The sequence below is a fragment of the Tamandua tetradactyla genome, chromosome 6, assembly GCF_023851605.1.
Source record: "Tamandua tetradactyla isolate mTamTet1 chromosome 6, mTamTet1.pri, whole genome shotgun sequence".
NCBI lineage: Eukaryota > Metazoa > Chordata > Mammalia > Pilosa > Myrmecophagidae > Tamandua > Tamandua tetradactyla.
This window is the reverse complement of record NC_135332.1, coordinates 54,080,003-54,106,456: the sequence shown is the minus strand read 5'-3', so window position 1 is coordinate 54,106,456 and position 26,454 is coordinate 54,080,003. Positions and strand designations below refer to the sequence as shown.

Here is a 26,454-nt window from a genome sequence, read left to right as displayed (position 1 = left end):
AACACAGACGGATTACTTGATCACCTCTCTCTCCCAACTCCTTATCCACTCAGACAGGAACTCAAAAGCGCTTTCCCCTATTTGTTTAGAAGCACCTTAAGTTCTTAAGTAAAGTAGGATTTTAAAACATTTTTGCTTCCTTTTGATGCCAACCCCTGGAATCCGATGGGCAGAAAGGTTCCTGTTTAAAGCTCCCCATCTACATCAAGCAAGTGTTAAGCAGAGCTTGCCAAACTATGGGGTGTTGGGCTGGTTGCTAATTTCCTGGGTTTGTTAGACATACAGATTCCAGGCTCTGCCCAGAATCTCTGGTATTCTGCTTCAGTGGGAGCTGGCGTCCAGGAATCTGCCTTTTAACAATGTTCCCACAGAGGATTCTAACTTGCAGTTGGTTTTTATCTAGATTGTTCCAGAAGTGGAAGAATAATGGTTTAGCAATTTCCTCAACTGTTCTTTCAGGTTAATCAGTAAACATTCATTAAACAGGTAGGTCACCTTAGCCACAAAGGTTGACGCAAAAGGAAAGCAGAGATGAACAGTAAGTAACAGGAGCCGTCATTTATTGAGTGCCTGTCATGTGTCAGGAACTATGTTAAATGGTTAATGTAGGCAATCTCATTTAATCCGCACAACATTCCAGGAGATAGATGCTGTTAACATGCCCATTTTACAGATGAGTAAAGCCAGGCAGAGAAGTGAAAGTAAGTGAAACAGGAGTTTAAAACCAGGCAGTCTGGTTCCAGAGCCTGCAGCCGTCACCACCATAAAACAGCCCCCTCCTTCAGCGAGGCTAGTGGGGTGCAGGTAACATCTAACCCCCTACAAGAAGAGGCAGAATGGAAGTTAATACATATAAAAGCACTTAGAAGTGTGCTTATATATATCCCACATATACTTCCCTTAATTCTCAGGGTGGCCCCATGAGGCTAAGGATTATTATTCCCACGCGACACTAACAGTGGATCAATACATTGATTCACTTGCCCAGAATCACACAACTGATTAATAACAGACAGGATTGGAATTCTGCTCTTTTGGGGCCAAATCTGTGCTGCCTCTCCTCCGTCTCACCACTATAACCTCGGGCTGTGGCTCCTCACCTCTAAAATAAGGTAATTGGACCAGATGGTTTTCTAGCCCTAAGTTTTATGAATTGTGATAAGTTAGAGTAGGTAGGCCTCTGTGCCAGGTAACAGAGCCTGGGTTTGAATCAAATGAACCTGGGTTTGGATCCCAGCTGTGGGCCATTTGTTATTTTGTGCGCCTAACCAAATTACGCCACCTCTCTATATGTCTATTTTCTCTTTACAATGGAGTTGATTATCCTTTACCTAGTTATTATGACGATTAAATGAAGTAATACATAGAAAACATATAGCTCAGGGTCTGCCATATAATATACCCTGCAAACATGCAAGTAGCCACCAGCGTGATGGTCAAAAGTATTCCCTTTAGGACCACGCTGCCTGGGTTTGAATCCCAGCTTTGCCACTTAACTGCTACGCAACCTTCAGCAAGTTACTTAACCTCTTTGTGCCTTAGTCTCCACATCTATAGGTGACAATAATATAACACCTAATTAAGTTGGCTCGACGATAAATAAGTTAATACTTATTATATATAAAAGCACTTAGAAGGATGCCTGGCACGTAATAAGCATGTGTTGACTAATCTTATTTTTCTCATCACCGTCATCATTAGTTTGCCTGTGCGTATTGCCGAAATGGACTGGAAGAGCGAAAATGGTGTTTTGCTCTTCCTGTCGCCTGGTCATAGCCTTCAATGAAAGCCGAGGCTTCTGGAAATCCAACAGTTTGAATAATCCAAGAGCTGGAGCAGTGGAGCATCCAATTACAGATGCCTCAGCTGCAGCCCGGCAGTAGGGTTGTGGTCCTTTTATGGAGAAGGGCCTGCTTTGTATGCGGCCGCATAATTGCCCCTTTCTCTTTTATTTTAAAGCATCTTGAGGAATTCAGAGCCCACTCCCCGCTGACAGGAGGGAAAGGCGCAGCCAGTCTCTTCTCTAATGAGCCGGGCGATGCTCTTAGGGGCCCACGGAGGCGACACTGCAGGGCAGGGGGCGCAGGCAGGTCCGGGCCCCACCTGCAAGTTCCCTTTGAGCACAGGCCACTGTCAGATTCATTATGGGGTTCCCGGGGCACCCCCAGGCTCCCACCACTGTCCTCATTGTCTCAGAAGGAAATGGAGTTCCTTCCTGAATGCCGGGCTTGTTGGTAACCTCTGTGGGCTGGCAAGGAGAGAAGAGAATTAATTATTCATATCAGTGGGCCTGAAGGAGCCGCTGTTGGCCTTGGTGACGCCTCTCCTGGCTGGCAATCCCAGCTCCTTGGAATATAACAATTATATCAGAGTAAGGCCAGTGGCTTAACATACTTCAGCATTTTGGGTAAATTTCTTTCCAGTCTGTGTAACAGTGAATGCAGGTGTTGCGGATGGGCGGGTTTGCTCCCAGGGTCACACAAGGCCCAGGCCCCAGCGTCTTGTGGTCCTGCCCTCCTCTTGTGGCCGGCATTGGGGAACAGAGAGCAGAGAAGACACACTCAGCCGGAAGGGACGTGTATTTATATACACATGTGTATCTATGCCATGCTTATATACATTGAAATAGCTCTAAATTAGAAAAAGGACATTTAAAGTCAGAAATTTTACATTCAAATCTTAAACCCCTCTTTTAATTCCTTTAAAGTGCTACCAGATTTACTGTAGACATTTAACACTGAACCTCATTAAGTCAGGAAATGTAAACTTGTTGAGCAAGAATTTACATATTTTGCCACTTCCCCCAACATAGCAGTTAGGGGAGAAAAAGTATATATAGGCATAATAGAATAAAATATAGTAGTTTCATAGATCCAAAAATTGAGGAAAGCCAAAATGAATTTTCAGTTTAGATTGGAGGGACCTTTTAATCTTTGGGCTTAAGGGGGGAAAAAAGGCTTACGTTGCTGATTTTGCTCTGTATCCACTGTAAAAAAAATCTTAGCTGTAAATATAATCTGCTATTGAGTCTTGTAAATCCTGCTGGTAAATCATCAAATGAAACAATTAAGCCATTCCCAACATCGTATGTCCGTTTCTTAAAGTCCACCCCTTCATATATATCCACAAACAGTTATGGTTACCACTTTCCCTTAGTAAGGAAGGAACTTAAAGGTTTTGAGGAAAATATCTTGATTTCTGAAGCTCAGAAGAGCCATTCTTCTGCATGAAATACTGTAAATCTGCATCAATCAGATAAAGTAGGTAATGCTGTAGTAACAAATAGCACCAAAAAATTCCAGTGGCTTATATAACAATGGTTTATTTCATGCTCACATTATATGTCCATGGTGGGTTGCCTGGGAACGCTGCTCCACAATGCCTCTCTCCAGAACCCAAGATGACAGAACAGTCACCATCTGGAACACTGTGGGCTGCATTAGCAGAGCTCTGAAGTATCCCTTACCAGCATTAGAGGCTGTGGTACAGATGTTGCCATGGTACCTTGTCAGAACTTGGCAAATGGCCCCCATCCAATTACAAGGGAGTCAGGAAAGTAATCCCATCTAACGCGTGCCCAGAAAGCAAGGTGGAACCAGAAGATTTGGTCTGCAGTGTGAACGACTAGCACAGTCTCCATTAGTTGGGGATGGCCTATTTGGCCAGGTTTGGAGTATCAGCTTTTTTCTGCATTGCCCACCTTCAGTAAACAACACACTTCTCCACTGACAGACTCGGAAGTAAGCTAGGAAGGTGTATGAAACTCTCCTTGAAAACAAAACAAAATAAAAAATTAAAAAAAAAAAAAAATCTCCTTGAGGGCATGTAAAGTTTGAAAAAGACTTCAGAAAGAAAAGGCCACCAGAGTCTTTGAAAATCGCAGCTCCAGCGTGTGCCTTAGCAATCAGTCCTCGTAGACCAGAAAACTAAAAATAATGAAAGACCTCTAAATGCTTCGAGACCAATATTCTACCCAAAGTTTTCCAACTCTCACAAAAATCCTCACTTCAAAATGCACAATCATTCTTTTATTTGTTCAACAAATAGAATGTACCCGCCCTGGGCCAGGTGCAGAGACAATAGAATTAAAAGAGGTGAGATCCCCTAACACAAAACACTCCAAGGGCTCTGTGGTGGTTTGAAGCTGTGTGTACCCAGAAAAACATGTTCTTACTCTTAATCCATTCCTGTGGGTGTGGACCCATTGTAAGTAGGACCTTGTGATGAGGCTGCTTCAATTAATGTGTGACCCACCTCATGCAGGATGGGTTTTAATCCTCTTACAGGAGTCCTTAATAAACGAATGGATTTATATGTATGTATGTATGTAAAGCCACAGGAGCCAGAAGCTGAAATCAACAAAACCAGGAAGAGACAGGAGAGACCAGCAGACACCGTCATGCGCCTTGCCATGTGGGAGAGGAGCCAGGGATCGCTGGCTGCCCGTCTTCAGGAAGAAAGCATCGCCTTAATGATGCCTTGATTTGGACATTTTTATTGGCCTCAAAACTGTAAGCTAATAAATTCCCATTGTTCATGCCGAACCATTTCATGGTATTTGATTTAAGTTGCCTAGGAAAATAAAATAGGCTTAGAGTTCTGTGGGGAAATAGAGAGGCAAACGATTTTTAGAGTTTTACAATTGTGCAAAGTTCAGGGAAAGATCATGGGACAGACACTGGACTGGTTTTCTAAAAGTCATTCATTTTCCCCTTCTCCCTAAATGGAACTTTCCCTAGAGGCTGAAGAGCTAAAATTCCTGATTCCCCAGCATGATTCCTTGTAGCTCAAGATGGTCATGTGGCGCAATTTTTGCCAGTAGTATGTCCATAGAAGTTCATTAGGTAGGGCTGCCAGGAAAGCTTTTTTAGAAGGATGGACAGCCAGCACATCCACTTTAGCTCTTTACTGTTCTTTCACCCTGAAACACCAGCACACGCCTTGTGATAAAGCGGATTTTTTTTTTTTTTTTAACCATGAGGCAATGAGCAAGACAGCAATAATGCTGATAATGCTGATGTAGAAAATGGAGAGTCTGAGCCCCTGAGGCATTGTGAGCCATTAGATGTGCTCTGGAGCACCTGCCCCTGAGTTCTTGTTTTCTTTTGCTTGTTTGTTTTTAATATTTTAATTGACAAAACAACTTACAGACACAAACATCCTTAACGTACAAATATTCCTACATGGTGTACAATCAATGGTTCACAATATCATCACATAGTTGTGTATGCATCACCTAGATCATTTTTTAGAACATTTGCATCACTTCAGAAAAATAAATAAAAAGAAAAAATCATACATACCACACACCTTACCCCTCCCTTTCATTGACCATTAGTATTTACTTCTGTCCTATATATTTTAACCTTTGTTCCCCCTATTATTTATTTTTTAATCCTGTCTTTTTTCTTTTTTTTTTTGCATGGGCAGGCACCGAGAAATGAACCCGAGTCTTCAGCATGGCAGGCGAGAACTTCACCATGGCCCACCCTTAATCCATATTTTTTAACCTATCTGTCCACACTCTGGAAAAAGGGAACATCAAACACAAGGTTTTCACAATCACACAGTCACATTGTAAACGTTATATCTTCATACCATCATCTTCAAGATGGAACATAGCTCTACAGTTTCAGGTACTTCCCTTTAGCCACTCAAATACACCATAAACTGAAAAGGGATATCTATATAATGCGTAAAATAACCTCCAGGATAACCTCTTGACTCTATTTGGAGTCTCTCAGCAACTGACACTTTATTTTTTCTCATTTCTCTCTTCCCTCTTTTGGTTAAGGTTTTCTCAATCCCTTGATGCCGGGTCCCAGCTCATCCTGGGATTTCTGTCCCACGTTGCCAGGGAGATTCACACCTCTCCCTGTAGAGAGTCATGTCCTACATAGGAGGGAAGGGCAGTGAGTTCACTTTCCATGTCAGCCTAGAGAGAAGCCACATCTGAGCAACAAAAGAGGTTCTCTGGGGGTGACTCTTCAGCTAATTTTAAGTAGGCTTTGCTTATCCTTTGCAGGAATAAGTTTATAGGGGCAAACCCCAAGATCGGGGGCTCAGCCTATTGATTTGGTTGTGGACTTCTTGTTATATGAGGAAAACAAACCCTTATCTGGTTAAGCCACTGTATTAGTTTTCTATTGCTGCTGTAACAAATTACTAACTTTGTGGCTTAACATAAGTTTTAAGACCTTACTGTTCTGTAGGTCAGAAGTCCAAAATGGATCTCACGGAGCTAAACTGAAATGTTGGTAGGGCACTGGTCCTTTTGGAGCCTCTATGGAACAACTGTTTCCTTGCCCTTTCAAGCTTCTCGAAGCTGCCAGTATTCCTTGGCTCACAGCCCCATCCTCCATCTTCATAGCCAATCAGAGCAGGTGAGTCCTTCTCCCAAGGCATCACTCTGACCTCCTCTTCTGCCTCCCTCTTCAATTTTTAAGATCCTTGTGATTCCACCGGGCCCACCTAGATAAACCAGGATAATCTCCATATCTCAAGGTCCTTACATAATCACATCTGCAAAGTCCCTTTTCCCATTTAAAGTTACATATTCAAATTTTCTGGGGATTAGGATGTTGGCCATCATGGTACGTTTTCTGTTATTTGTAGCTAATCATACTCCAAACTGAGATCTAGCTCCTACGTCTACCTAGGAAGGCTTCACAGAGGTGGGAGCCTCCTAGCTGAGACCTGAAGGGTTAATAGGAGTTTGTCCTATGGGCCCGTGTGAAGAGGGCCTCCCAGAGAAAGCGAATAGCATGTGCAGAGGACAGAGTGTATAAGGTGTGTTTGGAAACTGTAAGCTGTTCATTATTGCCATAGCATAAGGTTGTATGCCATGGTGTGCGGTGGAAGAGGAGGGTGGAGCTAAGGGTGAATTAGATCCCAATGGCCTGAAACATTTGCTGTCAAAAGAGTCCGCAGTGTGGGTGGGGACCCAGAGGAATTAAGACCAGTTCCACTCTCCAGCAAATCGAAGGGGCACCAGGAGTAGCACAGTGATGGGAGAGCCACTGATGAACCTGACGGCCCTTTTATGTACATACCTCATCCAAACAAGCCCTGATGTTCCCCAAATCTGGTTAGCTATTTTATATATATATATATCTTTTTTTTTTGCATGGGCAGGCACCAGGAATCGAACCCAGGTCTCCGGTGTGGCAGGTGAGAACTCTGCCTGCTGAGCCACTGTGGCCCACCCTGCTTAGCTATTTTAAATCACTGCATGTAGCAGATGAGAACAGGGAACAGGCATTGTAGTATGAGAGGCCCAGCCTTAAAAATACCCCACTTGAAGAAAATAATCTGGAATTAGATAGTGGTGATGGTGGCATAACTTGCGAATATTTTAAAGAGTACAGAACTGAATTTTGTAGTATATTTTATAAATACATATTTTATAGTATGTGAATTATATTTCAATAAAAATCAACTCTTTTAAAAGTAGGAAAACATAACCCTACCAGTTAGCATAAAGTGAGCTTGTACTTGTTCGTTAAGCAAGTAACTCACTTTCTCCATCTGTAGAAGGAGAATAGTAGTACTTACTTCATAAGACTGTCATGAATATTAAATGCGATAATGTAGGCAAAGAATCTAGCACAGTGTTTTGAGTGTAGTGGGTGCCAAATATATTCTAGTTCCTTCCCTCCTAAGTGCCAATAAAGAATGTTTGAAAATTCATTTTCTCAGCAGCTGTAAGACGTGACGCAAGCTCTAGGCAATCTCCCTTCAGACAGTATTGTCTCGGGTAGACCCTCCTTGGACTGAAGCAGACGCTCACTGCAGAAAGACTGCAGATCTACTCTGCAGCTACGCAGTGCGGAGGTAACAAGAGAGAGCGACACAGTATAAATAGAGCTACTTGGAGTGTCAGGAAAGTCGGAGCGGGGGAACAGAGATTTCTGCTTATCATTCCAGTATGCTACACAAACAGAGCCCAGTTTCCAAAACAGCCACATCTGCTTCAACTCCTAGACAAATCCAAGCAGCCACAACATAGCCCGTGTGTTTTAGAGATGACCCAGGCCCCATCCTCCTTGCTATGGTTCCTGAAAACCAGAATGAACCAGAGACAAACCCTACAGAACCAGAAATTTCTAGCACAGTACTAAGGCAGAGAAGTCTTTTTTTTTTTTCATTAGGCCCCTTATTTGGAGCTATTCCAAAATCAAGCACGTCCTTGCCATGTGCCCAGCCCTGTGAAAGGCATTGTTGTGACAGAGAAAAGGAAGCTTAAGCCACGGGCCCTGCACTCAAAGATCCAGTTAACCTCTTAGTTTGAGCGCAACACTTCACAGCAAACCTATAAAAGGCTTCGTGTCTTGCACAGAGAAGTGGTTTAGTCATTATTTGTTCATTGGATCAATGAAATAATAGACAGCACAATAATAAGACAATTGTGGGGATGTGAGGCTCACTCTAAGTAACACAGGATGGGCTGGAGTAGTTGGAAAGGGCTTGTGCCAGAGGCTGCTAGTTGCCTACCCAATATCAATTCTTCCATTTTTCCTTGGAATAGAGCCCCTATTGTATTTGAGGTAGCTATATGCCCAGCTAAATTACTGCATTTTCCATCCTCACTAATAGCTAGAGGTGGCTAATAAGATAAACACAGAAATTGTCAAAAGAGACTTCTAGGAAAGTGTCTTAAAAGGCAGACAACAGATGTTGCTCAGGCTTGTGTTATTCCTCCCTTTCTCTTTTTTTTTTTTTTTTTTTTTTTTTTTAAAGGAAAGACAGAGAGAAGGAAGGAAGGATAGAAGGAAGGAAGGAAGGAAGAAAGGGAAACATTTTTAAACATTTTCTTGTTTTATTGTATTCTGTTTCTCCGTTTTTGTTACATGGGCTGGGGCCGGGAATCGAACCGAGGTCCTCCGGCATAGCAGGCAAGCACTTTGCCCGCTGAGCCACCGCGGCCCGCCCTCCTCCCTTTCTCTTAATTCCTGCCTGAACTATGAATGTGACGGCTGGATCTCCAGCAGCCGTTTTATACCATGAGGCAACTAACAGAACGATTAAAAAAGCCTGAATTCCTGATGATCATAGAGTCACCATATTCTCCCTGGACTACGTACCCCTAGAATTACCACTGGAATTATTTTATTGAGAAAGAAACTGCTATCTTTTAAAGCTACTTGTCTGCGTTTTAATTTAGATACAACAAACCCAAATCTTAACCAATATAAGATTCCATAGAAAAAACAGGCCTTACAGGAAGGGTAGGCTTTGGGATTAGGACATGGAGGTGGGAGAGCATCTCAACTGCCATGGGGAGCACAAGAAATTACACTGGTAGGAATGAGCACTAGCTTAAAGTAATGGGTACAGAATGGGAAATAAGAAGAAGCCAAGTCACGACTTTGCAGTTGTCAGGGGAGTCAGCACTTGATTGGGGAAGGACCAGGGAACACAAAGGACCACAAAGGAAGTTCATCTTTCCTGCAAGGAGCAAAACACCTCTAGACCTGTGAACAGGTAGGCAAGGAGATAGAGATTTGGGGAACTTCATTACATGAAGAGATGCCAATATGAGCAGTGACCTGGTCCAACCAACTGAAAATTCCTGGACTTAGAATAGTAACAATAATAATACTATCTAAGATTGATTAAACACTAGCCCTGTGTTATACACTTTATACACATTATCTCATTTAAGTTTCACAACTCTACAAATTAATCTTATTATTATCACTCCCACTTTGCAGACAGCGTACGTACTTGCCCAACATAATACTCACAGCCTTGCAAGTTGCGGGTGGGGTGTGGTGGAACGCTAATACCAATGCCATTTTTCAGATGAGGAAACTTTGTACTATTATTTCAAAACCAGGAAAATTTGTGAAGGGTCTGATTGTAAAACATAAAGATCCAGAGCCAAATATAGAGTTAATTGCTTTGTAAATAGTCTCTTAATCAGAAGAAAAACAGAAAGACCAGAAGATCAGAAAAGTTTGCAGGCTTGGGTTGGTTTACAACTTGTGCAGGAGGAAGGAATTGTTAACAAACCCACCCCCCATCCTCTGGCTGGCCAGAAAAGTGATCATGAGGTATGGATGGTGCTAAGATGTGGGTGTGGGATGAAAAGAGGCAAGCATTGAATAGCCAAGCCAACGGTGACGTGATGCAATGCCAATTCCAGCTACAATGAATCACAGCAAACACCAGATCATGTGTCTCAAATAGTTTTTTAATATCTCTCCACAATGGATTGGAAGAAAATTACTCCTTCACAGATAAGGCTGAACATTCAATACTTAAAGTTATTCAGACAAGTCCACTGAACCTGAGGAATTCTTCCTGGAGCAGAAATCTCATTAGTCACTAACGGGAATGGGGAAAAAGCCATCGGGTTACCCATGAATTAGGTCACATGAGTACCTAAGGAGGAAATGCATTTCCCATGAAGATGAAAAATTAAAAGCCTCCATCAGGCAGCCTGGCAGAATCCGAAGTTAGAGAGCCAGGTTTCCTAAGTAGAGAAATCTGGAACCCTATAGTGGGCAGAGGATGGCACGACAGACCGGGGTTTAGGAGTCTCAGCATTGCAGGCTGATGGAGTTGAAATGCTGACTTCACCACCTGCTCACACTGCGACTCTGGGTAAGCTGCCTTACCTCTCTAAGCCTCAGCACCCTCACCTATAAAATAAGACTAATAATTTTTACCTGCCAAGATGGCTGGGAGGCAAAATGAGATGGTCTGCTGTTCTTGTTACTCTGAGTCTGATAGGACTTAACATCTCTAGTGTTCTCTGTTTCAAATTCCAGGATAGAGGAGGCATCCAGATGCTATGAAAAGAGCCCTGATGGTGACAAGAGTGTGGCCTCGGGCAGTCACCTTACTCAGTCTCCCTGTCGGTTGGAGAGAAGCTGGAGCAAATATCTGCCAAGATCCCTTCCTGTTCTGGACTCAGGAGTGACGCTGAGGTTCTAAATAAGAGTCCTTAGTTTTTCATTTTAGTTTTTAAAAGTCACTGTTGGAAAGTTGTTTCTTCAATGACGGTTTCTACTCTCGGAGCTAAAGAGCCAGCAAGAACCCTGAGGGTGGGTAGGACCTCTGACTTTTGCACTCTGGATCCTTAGCACAGGGCCTGGCATGGAGGAAGATCTCCATAAAGGCTTGTTAAGTGGAGCGAAAGAATGAAGTCCAAGGGCCAGCAAAACTAGAGAGTCCTCATCTTCTGCTGAGCAAAATGTAACGCAAGGAGAAAATGCCACCAATTTAAAACATGAACAGTATTTTTTACTTGTCATCTGAACAGACCAGAACATCAGATAATAGTTTCTGCCTGTCAAAGGTACAACGTGGACCTTGTTTGGTCCACAGGGGTACACCCTCACAGGGGATGCTGCAGAGGGATGCATAAAATCTGAGAAGGAAAATGTTGCCCAATCCCCGTGGCAGGGGAGGCCAGAAGCACGCTCTCATGAAAAGGAAATTTTAGGGTCTCCACCTACAGATGTGCAGCTTATCTGCCCAAGGGCACCCCAATAAGCCGGAGAGATCTGAAATCCAGCAGATGGGAGACTCACCTGTGGACTGAGTCCACCCAAGAGCCCCAGGAGTGGGTGGCGGCACCAAGGGTTAAACCTCGGCAGGACTGGGGTCTGCTGAGCATTTTAATTTGACAAAGAAAATAATTATACGCACACAGAGATACACACACATCTGCATTTAATGGTCGTTATACACCAGATGCTCTGCTAAACTCTTTAACTATTTTATTGTATTTAACCTAACCATCCTGAGAGGTAGGTACTATTATTTGAGGCAGTATGGCTTGGTGTTTGAAAGACTCTGGAGCTAGACTGCCTGGATTCAAATCCCAAGGACTGGCTCATTAGCTAAGTGGCCTTGGGCAAGGTGGTTGGAGTTCTCCAGGCCTCAGGATTTTCACATGTAAAGTAGAAATAATATTAGGACCTGTCTCATAAAGGTGTATGGTATAAATGAGTTAATAGGTATGAAATGCTTAGAAGAGGAGCTGGCACAAAGTAAGCAATCGATTAGGGTCAGCGATTCTCGTTATTCCCCTCCTGTAGACAGAGACTGAGACTGCAGCTTGAATAGGTAAGGAGCTTGTCTCACACCTGGTAAGGGGCAGAGCCAGGGCACAGACACAGGTCTGACTTTACAGCACTCATGACCCAACTGGCTGATTCCTGCTCTGCTGCCCCCTGCACCCCCACAATTCTCTACCACACTTGCCCCCCCACTCCTAACCACACCAGCATGCTCTACTCTTAACTGGTACCAACCAAAGCTCTGAGATGCTCAAAGGAAGGCAGTAAAAGAACTCTGATTTGGCTACTATGTGCACGTGTCAGGGGGTGGGGAAATACAGATGTTTCTTGGTGTGGGAATCTGCCCTTCACCTAAGAGATAATGGCTCTTTTCCAAGGAGGGATGCACCTCTGCCTCTGGGGCCTTTTCTTTTTATTAAGAAATATCCATACATGTGAATAGGGAAGTATTTGCAGAGTACCCTAGGGGGAATAGTGAGAAAGGGGGAAAATTCAACTTCCCCAAGCGGAGAATTCTTGATATTCTCACAGGCAGTGGGGATAGCCAAAGCAATAGACCTAGCCTCCAATCTTGGGGGTTGTTCATATGAAACTCAATCCCACAAAAGATAGGTCAAGCCTACTTAAAATTAGGCCTAAGAGTCATCCCCAAGGGAACCTTCTGTTGCTCAGATGTGGCCTCTCTCTCGGCCGACACAGCAAGCAAATTCACTGCCCTCCCCCCTATCTACGTGGGACATGGCTCCCAGGGGTGTGGAGCTTCGTGACAACGTGGGACAGAAATCCTAGAATGAGCTGGAATTCAGCACCAAGGGATTGAGAAAACCTTCTCAACCAAAAGGGGGAAGAGTGAAATGAGACAAAATAAAGTGTCAATGGCTGAGAGATTCCAGAGTCGAGGGGTTATCCTGGGGATTATTCTTATGCATTAAATAGATATCACCTGTTTAGTTAAGGCATAACAGAGAGGCTGGAGGGAACTGCCTGTAAATGTGGAGCTGTGCTCCGGTGGCCATGCTCCTCGAAGATAATTGTATGACAATATGGCTGTCGCAGTGTGATTGTGTGGTTGTGAGAGCCTTGTGTCTGATGCTCCTTTTGTCTACCTTATCAACAGACAAGTAAAACATGTGGATTAAAAATAAATAAATAATAGGGGGAACAAATGTTAAAATAAATTTAGTAGATTGAAATGCTGGTGATCAGTGAAGGGGAGGGGTAAGGCATATAGTATGTATGAATTTTTTCTGTTTTCTTTTTATTGCTTTTTCTGAATTGATGCAGATGTCCTAAGAAATGATCATGATGATGAATATACAACTGTGCTGATAGTGTGAGTTACTGATTGTATAACAAGAATGGAATGATCATATGATAAGAATGTTTGTGTTTGTATGTGGTTATGTATCACAAATAAAAAATAAATTAATTAAAAAAAAAGAAATATCCACACACGTACAGTCCATCCAAAGCATACAATCAATGGCTCACAATATCATCACATAGTTGTATATTCATCACCATGATCATTTCTTAGAACATTTGCATCACTTCAGAAAAAGAAATAAAAAGAAAAAAGAAAAAAACCCATACATCCCATGCCCCTTGCCCTTCCCTGTCAGTGCCCACTAGTATTGCAATCTACAAACTTTTCTTTAACCCTTATCCCCAACTATTATTTATTTATTTATTTATTTATTTATTGTCACATTGTAAAAAGCTATATAGTTATACAATCATCTTCAAGAATCAAGGCTACTGGAACACAGTTCAACAGTTTCATATACTTCCCTCTAGCCACCCCCAAACACCATAAACTAAAAAGGATATCTATATAATGCATAAGAATAACCTCCAGGATAACCTCTTGACTCTGTTTGAAATCTCTCAGCCACTGAAACTTTATTTTGTCTCATTTCTTTCCCTTTTTAGCCAAGAAGGTTTTCACAACTTCACGATGACAGGTCCTGGCTCATCCCCGGGAGTCCTGTCCCACGTAAGGGGGAGGGCTGTGAGTTCACCTGCACAGCTGGCTTAGAGAGAATGGAGCTGGAGCCTTTTTATATGAGACCTGACGTGCACTGTGTCCTTGAAACCCTGAGACTAACACAAAGCCTGGATTGCCCAGTAAAACCAATCCCAGTTAATTATCTCTGAATACAGATAATAAGTATGATTACTGGTGGAGAAGGAGAAACATTAGAACCAACCTAGCAAAAGAGCCTCATGAGGCAAGATTACCACTTTGCCCAAGACCCTGCCCTGCTGCCTGGAAGGTTCTAAAAAAAACACCAGAGCCACGCTGGAGAAATCATATGCATCATGGAATACCAAACCATCCAGAATGATATGGGAGTGGGAAGCTTTGAAGAGTCAACTCAAAGAAAACCTGTAGCAGTGGTGGTGACAATGACATCTGCTAACACTTAGGGGTACTTACTATGTTCCAGAACCTGTTTGGAGCCCTTTAGGAAAAAATAACCCATTTATTCCTCAGATCAAAGCTATGAGGAAAGCCAAGTGTTTATTAGTCTCATTTACAAATAAGAAAATAGAGGCACAGAAAATTCAAATAAGATCTCTTAAGGTCACGACACAGCAGTCTAGCTTCCGAGCCCATGCTCTTCAGCATTTTCAAATCTATTTAATCAACCCGCCATAATAACTACATTCTACATCACAAACCAGTATATGTATATGTAATTAAAACAAAGTTTTTAAACAGAATAATACTCTCCATTAACATGTATAACATACCCTGACAACTACTATTCCATTTCATTTTTTTAAAATGTATCATTCAACAAATATTTATGGTACACCTACTGTGTGTTAGACACTGTCCTAGGCTTCAGAGTGATGTCAGTGAATAAAAGAGGCAACAGTCCCTGCCCTCATGGAGCTTACATTTTACTAGGGAGAGATAGACGATACATAAGAGCCACAGGAAAAATCATAGCATGGTGATTAGTGAGCGCTGTGGAGAAAAATAAAGTAGGGAAGTGAGCTAGAAAGGGTATGGAGGGAGGATATACTGTTTTTAAATAGGGTGGTATCAAGGAAGGACTCAGGTTGCCATCATTCCCTCAACACTGATCTCAGTGCGTGGCCCCGCCGGTGTGAAAACTCCTGCCCTTACACACTCCACTCTAGTGCCTTCCTGAATGTTCGAAGGCTCTTACTTCTGGGCTGTGCACTCACATGCACACCCAGGCATGCATGTATGCATGTTTGTGAAGCATGTGGGTGCTGGGCACACATGAGTGTGTGTGTGTGTGTACACATCCCCATGAACTCACTCACTCACTAGGGGAGGTTCTGGAGACAGGAGGCAGGGGCCTCCACATGCAGCTGTGAACTGGCTCCCTATACAAGCTTGTCCTCCAGAGGGGGCAGGAATGGGGACTGAAATACAGCCTGGGCACTGCTGACCAAAGCTGCAAGTGCCAGATACCTGCCCTGGCTGGAGTCTTAAGCCCAGGGGAAGGGGAGGCTTTATTTCATTGGTCCACTCAAGAGGGGGCACCTTTTGCTATTTGTTGGCCCAGAGGAAGTGTGGGTTCCTACTTTGCATCAAGGTGCCCTGAGTGCTATCAGTGCCTTTAGGAAGAGAGGAGACACTCACAGAAGTAAAAAACAAATTGCTCCCTAGGGAAATTCAATGCCTTGGGCACACCTTGTAGGGTGACTGATCATGGGTCTATGGGGACATAGCATTGGAGCCCGCTCTGAAGCAGCTGGGGCCAAGCAGCTGGGGCCACTTGGATAGCCTCCATGGAGGGTATTTGGAACTTGACTTTGTGAAGTTTTGACTCTCCCTTTAAGTTAAAGGGACACAAAAATGTTACTAGCATGGGCAGTAAGAAACATTACCTATGGGAAAAGAAGCCAATTTCTACTAATGAATAAGTGTAATTGATCAAAATAGATGACTTGATGCGCTTTCCAAATGTGCTTTTAGCAAAGTGGACAGTTTTTCATTCAAATGCAAACTCACCTAGATAAGATCCAATAATGGAGATTTTGGAACAATCCCAGCACCAGTGGTTGCTTCTTATTTTTTATCCCCCCTCCTTCACTGATCAGAAAGGCTTCTTAAGTTCCTGGTAGTAGCTACACTCAACCAGATGTCAGTTTATGCTTCCTCTATGGCTAAAGGGACCCTGACAGTCCCTGAGTACAGTATGAGGGCAGTCACAGGCCCCCTCACTTCCTTATTTGCCCTTTTCTCCTTGGCCCAGTCCCTGACCTATGAGGAGTCAGAAGGCTGGGAGACATGCAATTCAGTACAATCATCCATTAATTCAACAAACATGTACTGAGCACTTACTACAGGCAAAGCATACAGTATCACAGATGACTAAGACCAAGCCCTGTCCTCAGGAGAGGGCAGTTGTGAGGGGAAACACAGATGACAGGCGCGCAGGGCTCAGCTCAGCTCAACAAGCCCATAATCTTTCTGAGCTTCAGTTTGCTTCTTTATCAAATGAAGGCACTGGACTAGATATGATCTCTGGGCACTGTGCCAGCTTGGGAACTGTATGATTCTAGGCCCTTCCTTTCCTGCTGGGGCTCCTAGGAAGCTGACAGATGCTCTTAAAGCCTTCGAGGAAGGCAGAGAGGCAGCAAGGGGCCAGTGAGAATTGTGTTCCTTCCTGGAAGTGAGAGGTTGGTTCAATTTGGCCAGAGCACAAGATGCAGAAAATGACGTAGAAGACTCAGGCTTCTATACCAAGGATATCTGGGGGAAATGGGAAGCCACAAATTTGTGAGTAAAAGCATATGACCACAGTGGTGCAAAGGAATGTGGCAGCTCTGGAGGAAGGGGATGATGTTGCAATCGTCAGAGCAGAAGGGTTAAGGCCTGAAGTGCAACATTCCTCCGCGGTCTGGGAAGGACACCATTCCACCAGCCCCTGCCACAGCCATCCTTGTGCTTATTTCATAAACTCGCCCAGGCCAAAATTACTTTGCAATATCTTTTCTAAGTTCCTCAAGTGGCTTCAAGGCAAACAGATAAATCTCATTCCTCTTCCTCCTGGGCACCCGAGGTTTAAGCAGGACGGCCAAGGTCTGCCAGAGGGGAGTGCGGGGTGGGGCCCTCACAGGGAGGGGATCTAGAGAGGGGTGCTCCTACCTGCAGAGGAGCCGTCCTCGTGGTCCGAGCTGTTGCGGCTGCAGTCGCTGCCCCTCTCAGGCGAGCTGTGGCAGGGCGAGTCCTGCTCCGGCACCCGCAGGAACCTTTTGCGCCGCCACGGCGGGAGGTGCTCGCGGGCCCCGCGCCGGGGATACTCATCCGAAGCTAGGGGCGAACCCGGTGCGTCCTTGCCCTCGGCCTCCAGCGGCTCCAGGTCCCGGCTCCCGCGCCGCTGCTGCCGCCGTCCCCCAGGAATCAGGTGCATCCAGCGGTAGGGACTGCACGCCCGCGCCGGCTTCTCGGCCTCGTCGCGGGTTGCGAATCGGCAGGGAGCCATGAGCAAGTGACCGAGGACGAATTTCTCATTCAAATCCACCATCTCGAAGTCGTGGTCGCTGCTGTCGTCCCCATCATCGGCGCCCGAACCTTCCGGCTCACCTTTCTCCGAGCACCGCCGGGGGCCAGTCGCCAAGGACAGCTCTTCTCGCGGAGCCCTGGGAACCGTGCCGTCGTGGCCGGGGGGCGCACAGTCCTCCCGGGGCCGGAAGAGGAGGCGAGGCTGCAGCAACTGCTGGTGGATGGCGGCAGTCAGGCAACGCACTGCGCCTCCTTCCCCCACCGGCCGGGGCACGGTGGGAAGGTCCAGACACACGTAGGATGGAGATTCGGCCTTTGCGGCCAACGCCGGGTCAGAGCGCACAGGGCCCGGGGAGTCTCCGCCATCACCTGCTGCGCCCTCGTCCTCGCGCGGTAGCGGGGCCCGCTCTGACCCTGCGGGCGCCAGCTCCTCGGCGGAGGCGCCCCTGCTGTCGGCGTCTCTGTCCTTCAGGTGTCCAAAGCCTAAGTCCCGCTTCTCGCCGGCCAGGGCCGCCTGCAGGTAGAGGACTTTAAACTTTTCCTCCGCCAGCACCTGTTGCATCCGCTTCAGGTTGAGTTTGCAGCGCTCCAGCTCCCGCTCCATGTCCGGCACCGAGTCCAGCCGCATGATGGGTGCCTTCTCCCCGGGGAACTCGGCCTGCCAGTGGCGTTCAAATTCCTGCGGGTCCCACATGTCGGACCCCGCCCGGGTTCCACGCCGCAGCGGACTGGAGTCGCCCCGGCTGTCTCCGGAAAGCCCGCGCTGGCACAGTCGCCTTTCCTTCCCTTCAGCCCCCGAAGAGAAAAAAATAAAGTTTTCCCCTTCCGCCCTCGTGTCTTTTTTTCCCCTTCTTCTTCTGGGTTTTGCCTCCTGACGTAAGCGGCCAACCGCGGTGGAGGCGGGCGCCTGGGGGCCTGGGCCCGCCCAGAGCAGGACGCTCGGAGTCGGCCGTCTGCGGCTCCCGCCGCCCAGCCGGGCGCTCCGCGGGATCGGGCGCCGGGAGAGCCACGGCAAGGGACAGAACGGCGGCGGCGCAAGGCTAGGTCCGGCAGGCGCACCTCGCAGCTTGGCCCGCAGGGGGCGGCCCGGCTGTGCTGCCCGCTCTAGAGGCGCCGGCGAAACCGAGCTGGCTGCGGCTGGCCCGGCTGGCACCTTTCCAGCCGCTGCGCGCTGCCTGCGCCGGTTCCCTGCACCCGAGCGTGGGGCCGCGCGGCCGGTGAAAAGCGGGAGCCCGGGTGAGGGAGCACGCCTTGGCCTCCAGCCAAGCTCCCGCCACCCCACACTGCAGCCCTGCCAACCCAGAGTCAGGGCGGCGCCTTGGACCAAGAAGGAAAAGGTGATGGAAAGGTGATGTGGCGTGGCGCCGAGCCCAAGTGTACCAGAGAACTGTCTGCCACCCGACCGGGTTGCTTACTGCAGGGATTTACAGTGCCTTGAATTGACTTATCCAAGATCACAGAGCAGTTTCATCCAAAGCTGGGTTTAAACCTCGATATTTTGGGTCGCTTTTTAGAGGGAGAAACATGCAAGGGTGACCACTCTACGTGACTCGCTGGAGATCCCGGTGACTTCAAAGCTGAGGGTGCCGTGTGACCACACCCGGAGAGTCAGGAGGGGACAGAACGGCGGCGGAGAGGTCTAGACCTAGTAGAGGAAGCTAGTGGGCCTCCAAGAGGTCCTCCGCTCCACCTCCCCTTGTCACCTCAGACAAATCCCCTGGAGGGGAAAAGGAGCTGGAGAGAGGTGCAGTGGGGTGGGGGGTGGCGCCACTCCTCCAGTTTGGCTGCAGGGCACTTTTCCTTTCCTTTCTCAGCAGTTGGTGGTGTCCCACTGTCTGCGGAGAGAGGCCCTGATAAACTGTCTCGTGCTTGCCTGGTGGAGTCCTTATCAGTGATTCATGTTTCCTTCATTTTGAGGATGAGGGAATTGATACAAGAGGCTAAGTAACTTGTAGCTGGAAATTCTTCGTTGCTTTTAGGGGCTGAAGCTAAGCTCAGGGTCCCTTTCTCCTCAGTTGACTGCTGCTTACTTCTCACCTACAGGCCAGGTCATACCTGCTCCCACTTTTCAATCTCCTCCAGTCCATTCCACAAGGTTACCAGGAAGATTAATTAATCACAAATGAGATAGTGCTATGCTTTTGCTCAAAACACCTCAGTGGCTGCCCATCACCTACAAGATGGAGCCCAGACTCCTTTGTATGACATATGAGGTCCTCCCACATTTGGTCTCTGTCCACCTCTCTTGCTCCCTCCTATACTTGAGCTTTGCCAATTTGATGCTGTGCTCAAAAGACATGCTGCTGTTTATACATGCATCTTTCTCTTCCTTGGAATTCCTGTTTGCCTCTTCCCCAACAGACACACTGCCTCATTGCTATCTGGGGAACTCCAAACCTCCTTTAAGACCCAGCTAAAGGATCTCCACCTCTAAGAAGCCTTTTCTGACCCCTCCCCCTCATCTTCATGTCACCAGTGATCTTTACATGCCTTTATCTTTGTACTTGTCCCACTTTTTTTTACAATCACCAGTGACTCCTTTCGCCCCCCTACTCTCAGAACCCCTCAAAAGCAGGAATTGAGTCTCTTCCACTTCTGTATTCTTGTTGCTTCCTCCACAGGGCGTGAAGTAGAAGATAATAATTGTTGAATGAAAGAAATGAATGAACATACAGATGAATGAATCCCCACCTAGCTGGTCCTGCTGGGCTTCTCCAGTTACGAACTACTCCCTCCTGAGAGCAGATGTGCTTCACACAGAGGGTTCTCAACTCCACAATTTCCTTCCTTGCCAAACTCTGTATTTCCACATTTCCCAATGTCCCTGCTTCCTCCTTTTTTTAAAATTTGGTGTGCCACTGGTATGAATTGTTACAGTTTGCACCAAACTGCTGTCGGGGAATGGATGCATTTTAAAAGACACTAACCAAGTATTCCCCAATTTGGTTTATTTTATCCACTCCTTCACTTAGTTCTTCAACCTGCTTTCCCTCCTATCTTATCTTCTTATTGAAGAGACTATCCGCAGGCAGCCACAATCTCCGTGGTCTACTGGGAAGGCTGAGGAGCTCCCACTTCTTATTGCCAGCCAGCACAGGGCTGTTCCATCCGACAGTGTCCACAAGCATCTTGGCCACTGCTGAGATTTCAGAGTGGGAGAGAACAGGCAGCACAGTGGTGATAGATGACCACAGTCAATAGCCTATTGATTGGAAGGTGTTTTTATATGCATATTTAAGTGCACAAATAAAAAAAACTTGCTAAGTTACTATAACCATCAATTTCCGAATCTGAAAGTTCCCTGGGAGGATAATTTCATCTCTGTCCTTTAATTAAGGCAATGGTATAACTCCCTTTTGGTCCGAGAAATCTGTTACCAATACCACTAATTTTTTCCATGAGGGCCAATATAGCCAGAAATGCCAGCATATATCTTCTGTAAACACATCCCAGGAGTAGCTTGCATTGTCTCTAGCTGGTATAAGGTTCAGTTTTATTACTTGGTTTTGGGTCATCATCAGGGCAGGAATAGGGTGGCTGACATTTATTGAGTTCACACTTCTAGTTGCCTTATATTATTCATCTCCTCTTGTCCCTCACAACAACCCTGTGAAGAAGATACCATTTTCACCACTTCAGAGAGGGGGAAACAAAAGGTCAGAAAAGTTCATGGTCATACAGCTAGCCTGGATTCCAAAGCCCAGCTGCTGTGCAGGGGTTGGCCCAGGTGCATCTGTCATTGACATTCATTCAGTATTTGTTGAGCACCAACTATGTGCCAGGGCTTAGCAAATAAAGTTCAAATTGTGTAGTCTGGTCAGATCCTCCCCAATGGAACCTCTGATTCCAGACTATTTTTCCAACCCCATTTCCTGAATTTCTTCCACTTGCTGTACCCATTCAGCCCTCCAAACTGAGTCACCTTCTACAGCAGATGCCTTTTGTGTCCCTTGCCACCTCACCGTGCCCCATTTTGAATCTCTGCTGCAGCTGCCATGGACAGTTCTCAAGGGCTGCCAGGATCTCACAGACCCTCACTGTTCTTCACTGCCTTAAGGCTTTTTCCAAAGTAGAAGGCTCTCAAGGGCAGCCCAGATGGAAGCTTCCAAGGGGGGAGTTAACATTCCCAGGGCCATCCCATGGCCAGTGGAAATGTGGGTTAATAAATGCCCTGGGTTTTTATCTTTGTAGGGCAGTTCCGAGGCATGGTTCCTCAGTGGTCTCCAACAGGAATAAGTTCATTGCTCACAGCGGAAATCAATCAATAATCAATTATGAGCCCTCCATTAGCCTTCTCTTCTTCTCTGTCCCCTTCTCCCTCACTCCTGCTTCCTGGAATGATCTCCCAAATAAAATACATGCACCAGGTCTTTGCCCAAGTCTCTGCTTTCCACTCTCTGTTTCCCCGAACTAAGTCACCCTCCAGCCTCCCCATGCCCTCGCTGATACACCACTCCAGGTGTTTCAACATTCTCTCAGTTATTCCTGGGTCTCTCATACCTTCCTTTGCAATGCTTCTCCCTCCTATGACTGGTGAGATGCTTTTTCATTTGTCAAAGCCCAGCTAACCTGTGACTTTCTCTCTATAGCCCTCTCTTCACCAGGCCCAATTAGGCATACCTCTGCAGAGGGACTTGCCTCAGTTCCAGCACTGGCCACACTACACTGTAATTAATTCCACCCCTCCTTGAGTAGACCAGATGCTTCTGGCCTGCTGGCTCCTCTCATTCCTCCAACTGCCCTACTACCTAACATGGTGTCAAACAGAGTCAGTGCCTACATGTCTGCTGAATTAATGAATGATGAATGAGAAAATGAATGATTAGCATACCACCTGGGCTCTTTGGCTCTTAAAGCAGGACTACCTTACTCAAAGGCAGTGTGGAAAGACACCTCTGAAAGTCATGCTGCCCAGAATTCCACCTTTAAAAAAATGTCTTTAGATTAACAAGCAGTCTCAATGGAAATACAAGACTGGTCATCAATCATTCACAGTTTACTGTGAACTGCTTTACCCCGCCCCCCCTTCCTTTCCTTCCTTTCTTCAAGGGTTAAATTTGAGATTAAGATGAAAGGGCTGAGAGTTGGGATTGGGGGAGAATAGAAGCTGAGGGTAGCCAGAAGGAAGAGAGTACCTGGAGAGAAGCTGGGATGGGATGGGATCTGAATTTTTGAGTGGTGAAGATGTGAACAGATTAAAAAGCACTTTTCACTTGGTTTGCTTCCTCTAATGCAAGGGATTTTCTGGCTACAAATTAGAATAACTTCGGAGAGGTATTAAACATCTCTAGTCTTAGACTTCCTCCAAAACCATTTCATCCCGAATCTTGGAAATACAGCTCCATATTGGTATTAGAGAATTAGAGAAATCTTTCTCAATCCCACAATGCCAGGGCCAGGTTCATCCCCGGGAGGCAGGTCCTAGGTTGCCAGGGAGACTTACAGCCCTGGAAGTCAAGTGAGACACATGTTTTGCAAAAAATTTTCTTCAAGTCTGTGGTTTACCTTTTCATTTTAACTGTGACTTTTGACGAGTGAACATTTTTTATTCTGTTGAAGTGCATTTTATTATTTTTTTTTACTAGTTTGCACTTTTGTGTGCTGTTAAGAAAGCTTTGACTATCCCAAAGTCAAAAGATTTTATCTTATGTTTTCTTATAGAAGTTTAAAAGCATTAGGTCTTATATTTAAGTCTATTATCCATATGGTGCAGAGCAAAGATAGAGGTTTTTGGTTTTTTTTTTTTCCATGTGAATATACCGTTGTTGTAGCGCCATTTAATAGAAAGACTATCTTTTCCCCCACTGAATTATTTTGGCAACTTTGTCAAAAATCAATTGACCATTAAAATGTGGATCTATTTCTGGACCCTATACTGTTATTGATCTGTGTGTCTATTCTCAAGGCGATACCATGCCATCTTAATCACTAGTTTTATAGTAGGTCTTGCCATCAGCTAGCATAGGTCCTCCAACAGTTCTTTTTTTAAAAAAACAAGTTTGTGGTTTTTATTTCTAGTCTTTCGCTTTCCCATATAAGTTTTAAAATCAGTTTGTCAAGTAAAAAAAAAACTGCTTGGATTTTGATTGGGAGTCCATTGAATGTGTGGATAAATTTGGGGGGAATTGCTATCTTAATAATACTCAATCATCCAAGCCATGAATTTGGTCTCTCTCCTCATTCATTAAAGTGTCTTTGATTTCCCTTTGCAGTATTTCAAGTTTTCAGTATAAAGATTTTGCACATCTTTTGTTAAATTTGTTTCTAAAGTATTTTATGTTTCTTGATGCTATTATAAATGGAACTGTGTTGTATTTATTAGGAGAGAATAGGGAGTTACTGCTTAATGGGTACAGTTTCTGTTTGGGGTGATGAGAGAGTTTTGGTGCTGGGTCATGGTGACGGCGGGTCATGGTGACAGTAGCACATCATTGTGAATGTAATTCATACCACTGAACTGTACTATGAAAGTGATTCAAGCTGGGAAATTTTGTGTTGTATTTATGTTACCACATTAAAATTTTAGAAAAATTACTCCTATTTTATTCTTTTCAATGCTATTGCAAATGGAATTTTTTCTTAATTTCCTTTTCAGATTGCTCATTACTAGTGTATAGAAATGCAACTGATTTTTATATTTTGTATATTGTATTATAGCTTTAAAAAATATTTTCGTTGATTCATGATCTAAACAAAGATCATGTCACACATAGCATTTGTCACAAGTTTTTGATCTCCTTTAACCTAGAGTAGTCTTCCCTCATTTATTTATTATTACATTTAAAAATCTTTCGTGGGCAACGTGGGACAGAGATCCTGGAATGAGCTGAGACTCAGCATCAAGGGACTGAGAAAAACCCTAGAATGAGCTGAGAATTAACATCAAGGGATTGAGAGAACCTTCTCGACCAAAGGGGGTTAGAGTGAAAGGAGACTGAGTGTCAATGGCTGAGAGATTCCAAACAGAGTGGAGAGGTTATCCTGGAGGTTATTCTTATGCATTAAGTAGATATCACCTTGTTGTTCAAGATGTAGCAGAGAGGCTGGAGGGAACTGCCTGAAAATGTGGAGCTGTGTTCCAGTAGCCATGTTTCTTGATGATGATTGAATAATGATATAGCTTTCACAATGAGACTCTGTGAATGTGAAAACCTTGTGTCTGATGCTCCTTTTAGCTACTATATCAACAGAAGAGTAGAACATATGGAATAAAAATAAATAATAGGGCGAACAAATGTTAAAATAAATTTAGTTTGAAATGCTAGTGGTAAATGAAAGCGAGGGGTAAGGGGTATGGTATGTACAATCTTTTTTTTCTCTGTTATCGTTTTATTTCTTTTTCTGTTGTCTTTTTATTTCTTTTTCTAAATCGATACAAATGTTCTAAGAAATGATGAATATGCAACTATGTGATGATATTAAGAATTACTGATTGTATATGTAGAATGGAATGATATCTTAATGTTTTGTTTGTTAATTTTTTTAATTAATAAAAAAAGTTAAAAAAAAATCTTTCGTGGCATTTAAATTTTTGATGATTGCAGGCCAGTCACCATACAGAATGCTCTACTGAATAATATGGAGTTGTCTGATTATTTCCTCATTAGAGTAAGTATTTTGGGAGGTGATGCTGTGTGCTCCCAATTGTACTACACAAGGAGGAAGATAATGACATTTTCTCATTATTGCTTTGTTCAGTTTGATCCCTTATTAAGGCCTTGTCCACCACTCTTCGTTTTAAGCTTGGGACCTTTTTTCTTTTATAATTAATAAGTATTCCGTGGGGTGATTTTTGAGTCCATATATATATTTTATTCCTTGACAATCTTTATCCAATGATGTGCTGGTTTGAAAGGATGTATGTCCCCTAGAAGAGCCATGTTTTAATCCTAATCCCATTTTGTCAGCATTGTATGTTTGAAACTGTAATTAGATCATCTCCCTGGAGATGTGATGTAATTGAGAGTGGTTGTTAAACTGAATTAGGTGACATGTCTCCACCCATTTGGGTGGGTCTTGATAAGTTTCTGGAGTCCTATAAAAGAGGAAACATTTGAGAGAATGAAAGAGATTCAGAGAGAGCAGAGCGGAACGACATAGCCACGAGAAGCAGAGTCCACTAGCTAGTGACCTTTTGAGATGAAGAAGGAAAATGCCTCCCGGGGAGCTTCATGAAACAGGAAGCCAGGAGAAGAAGCTAGCAGATGATGCTGTGTTCGCCATGTGCCCTTCCAGATGAGAGAGGAACCCTGACCGTGTCCACCATGTTCCTTTCCAGATGAGAAACTCTGACTGTGTTTACCATGTGCCCTTCCAACTGAGAGAGAAACCCTGAACTTCATCAGCCTTCTTGAACCAAGGTATCTTTCCCTGGATGCCTTTGATTGGACATTTCTATAGACTTGTTTTAATTGGGACATTTTCTCGGCCTTAAAACTGTTAACTAGCAACTTATTAAATTCCCTTTTTAAAAGCCATTCCAGGGTGGGCCACGGTGGCTCAGTAGGTAAGAGTGCTTGCCTGCCATGCCCAAGGACCCGGGTTCGATTCCCGGTGCCTGCCCATGTATAAAAAAAAAAGCCATTCCGTTTCTGGTATATTGCATTCCAGCAGCTAGCAAACTAGAACAAATGACTTTAGCCTCTATTAATGATTCTTGCCAGAATCACTTACTGCATTGGATCTTTTCAATAATCAAATTGTTTCAAATATGGCCATTAAAATTCTAAAAGGTCCTATTTTTAAGTGAGGCAAAGCTTCCTCTTTTATCATCATCAATTTGACAATCCATTTTTTAAAGAGCTACCAAATAGAATAACAAGTACATGAAATTCATGAACATTCTGCAAATATCAAGGATTTATGGATCCTTTAGGACCTTTCCATAGGTTTAGAATCCCATCCTTAAAATGGCTCATTATTCCACTC

The 26,454-nt window shown here is 44.7% G+C and overlaps 1 protein-coding gene across 2 annotated transcripts in view; it reads right to left on the bottom strand.

Moving 5' to 3' along the window:
- The window catches only part of ABR (ABR activator of RhoGEF and GTPase), a 255,696-nt gene that overhangs the window by 164,088 nt on the left and 65,154 nt on the right, over positions 1 to 26,454 (bottom strand). The window contains exon 1 of one of the 2 annotated variants that reach the window (XM_077165427.1): positions 17,170 to 18,348. The exons of the other annotated variant lie outside the window; for it this stretch is intronic. Coding sequence (XP_077021542.1) covers positions 17,170 to 18,220 — 1,051 coding nt within the window. The 5' untranslated portion in view covers positions 18,221 to 18,348. Of the gene's footprint in view, positions 1 to 17,169; positions 18,349 to 26,454 lie in introns of those variants that run through there. 2 annotated transcript variants of the gene reach the window in all.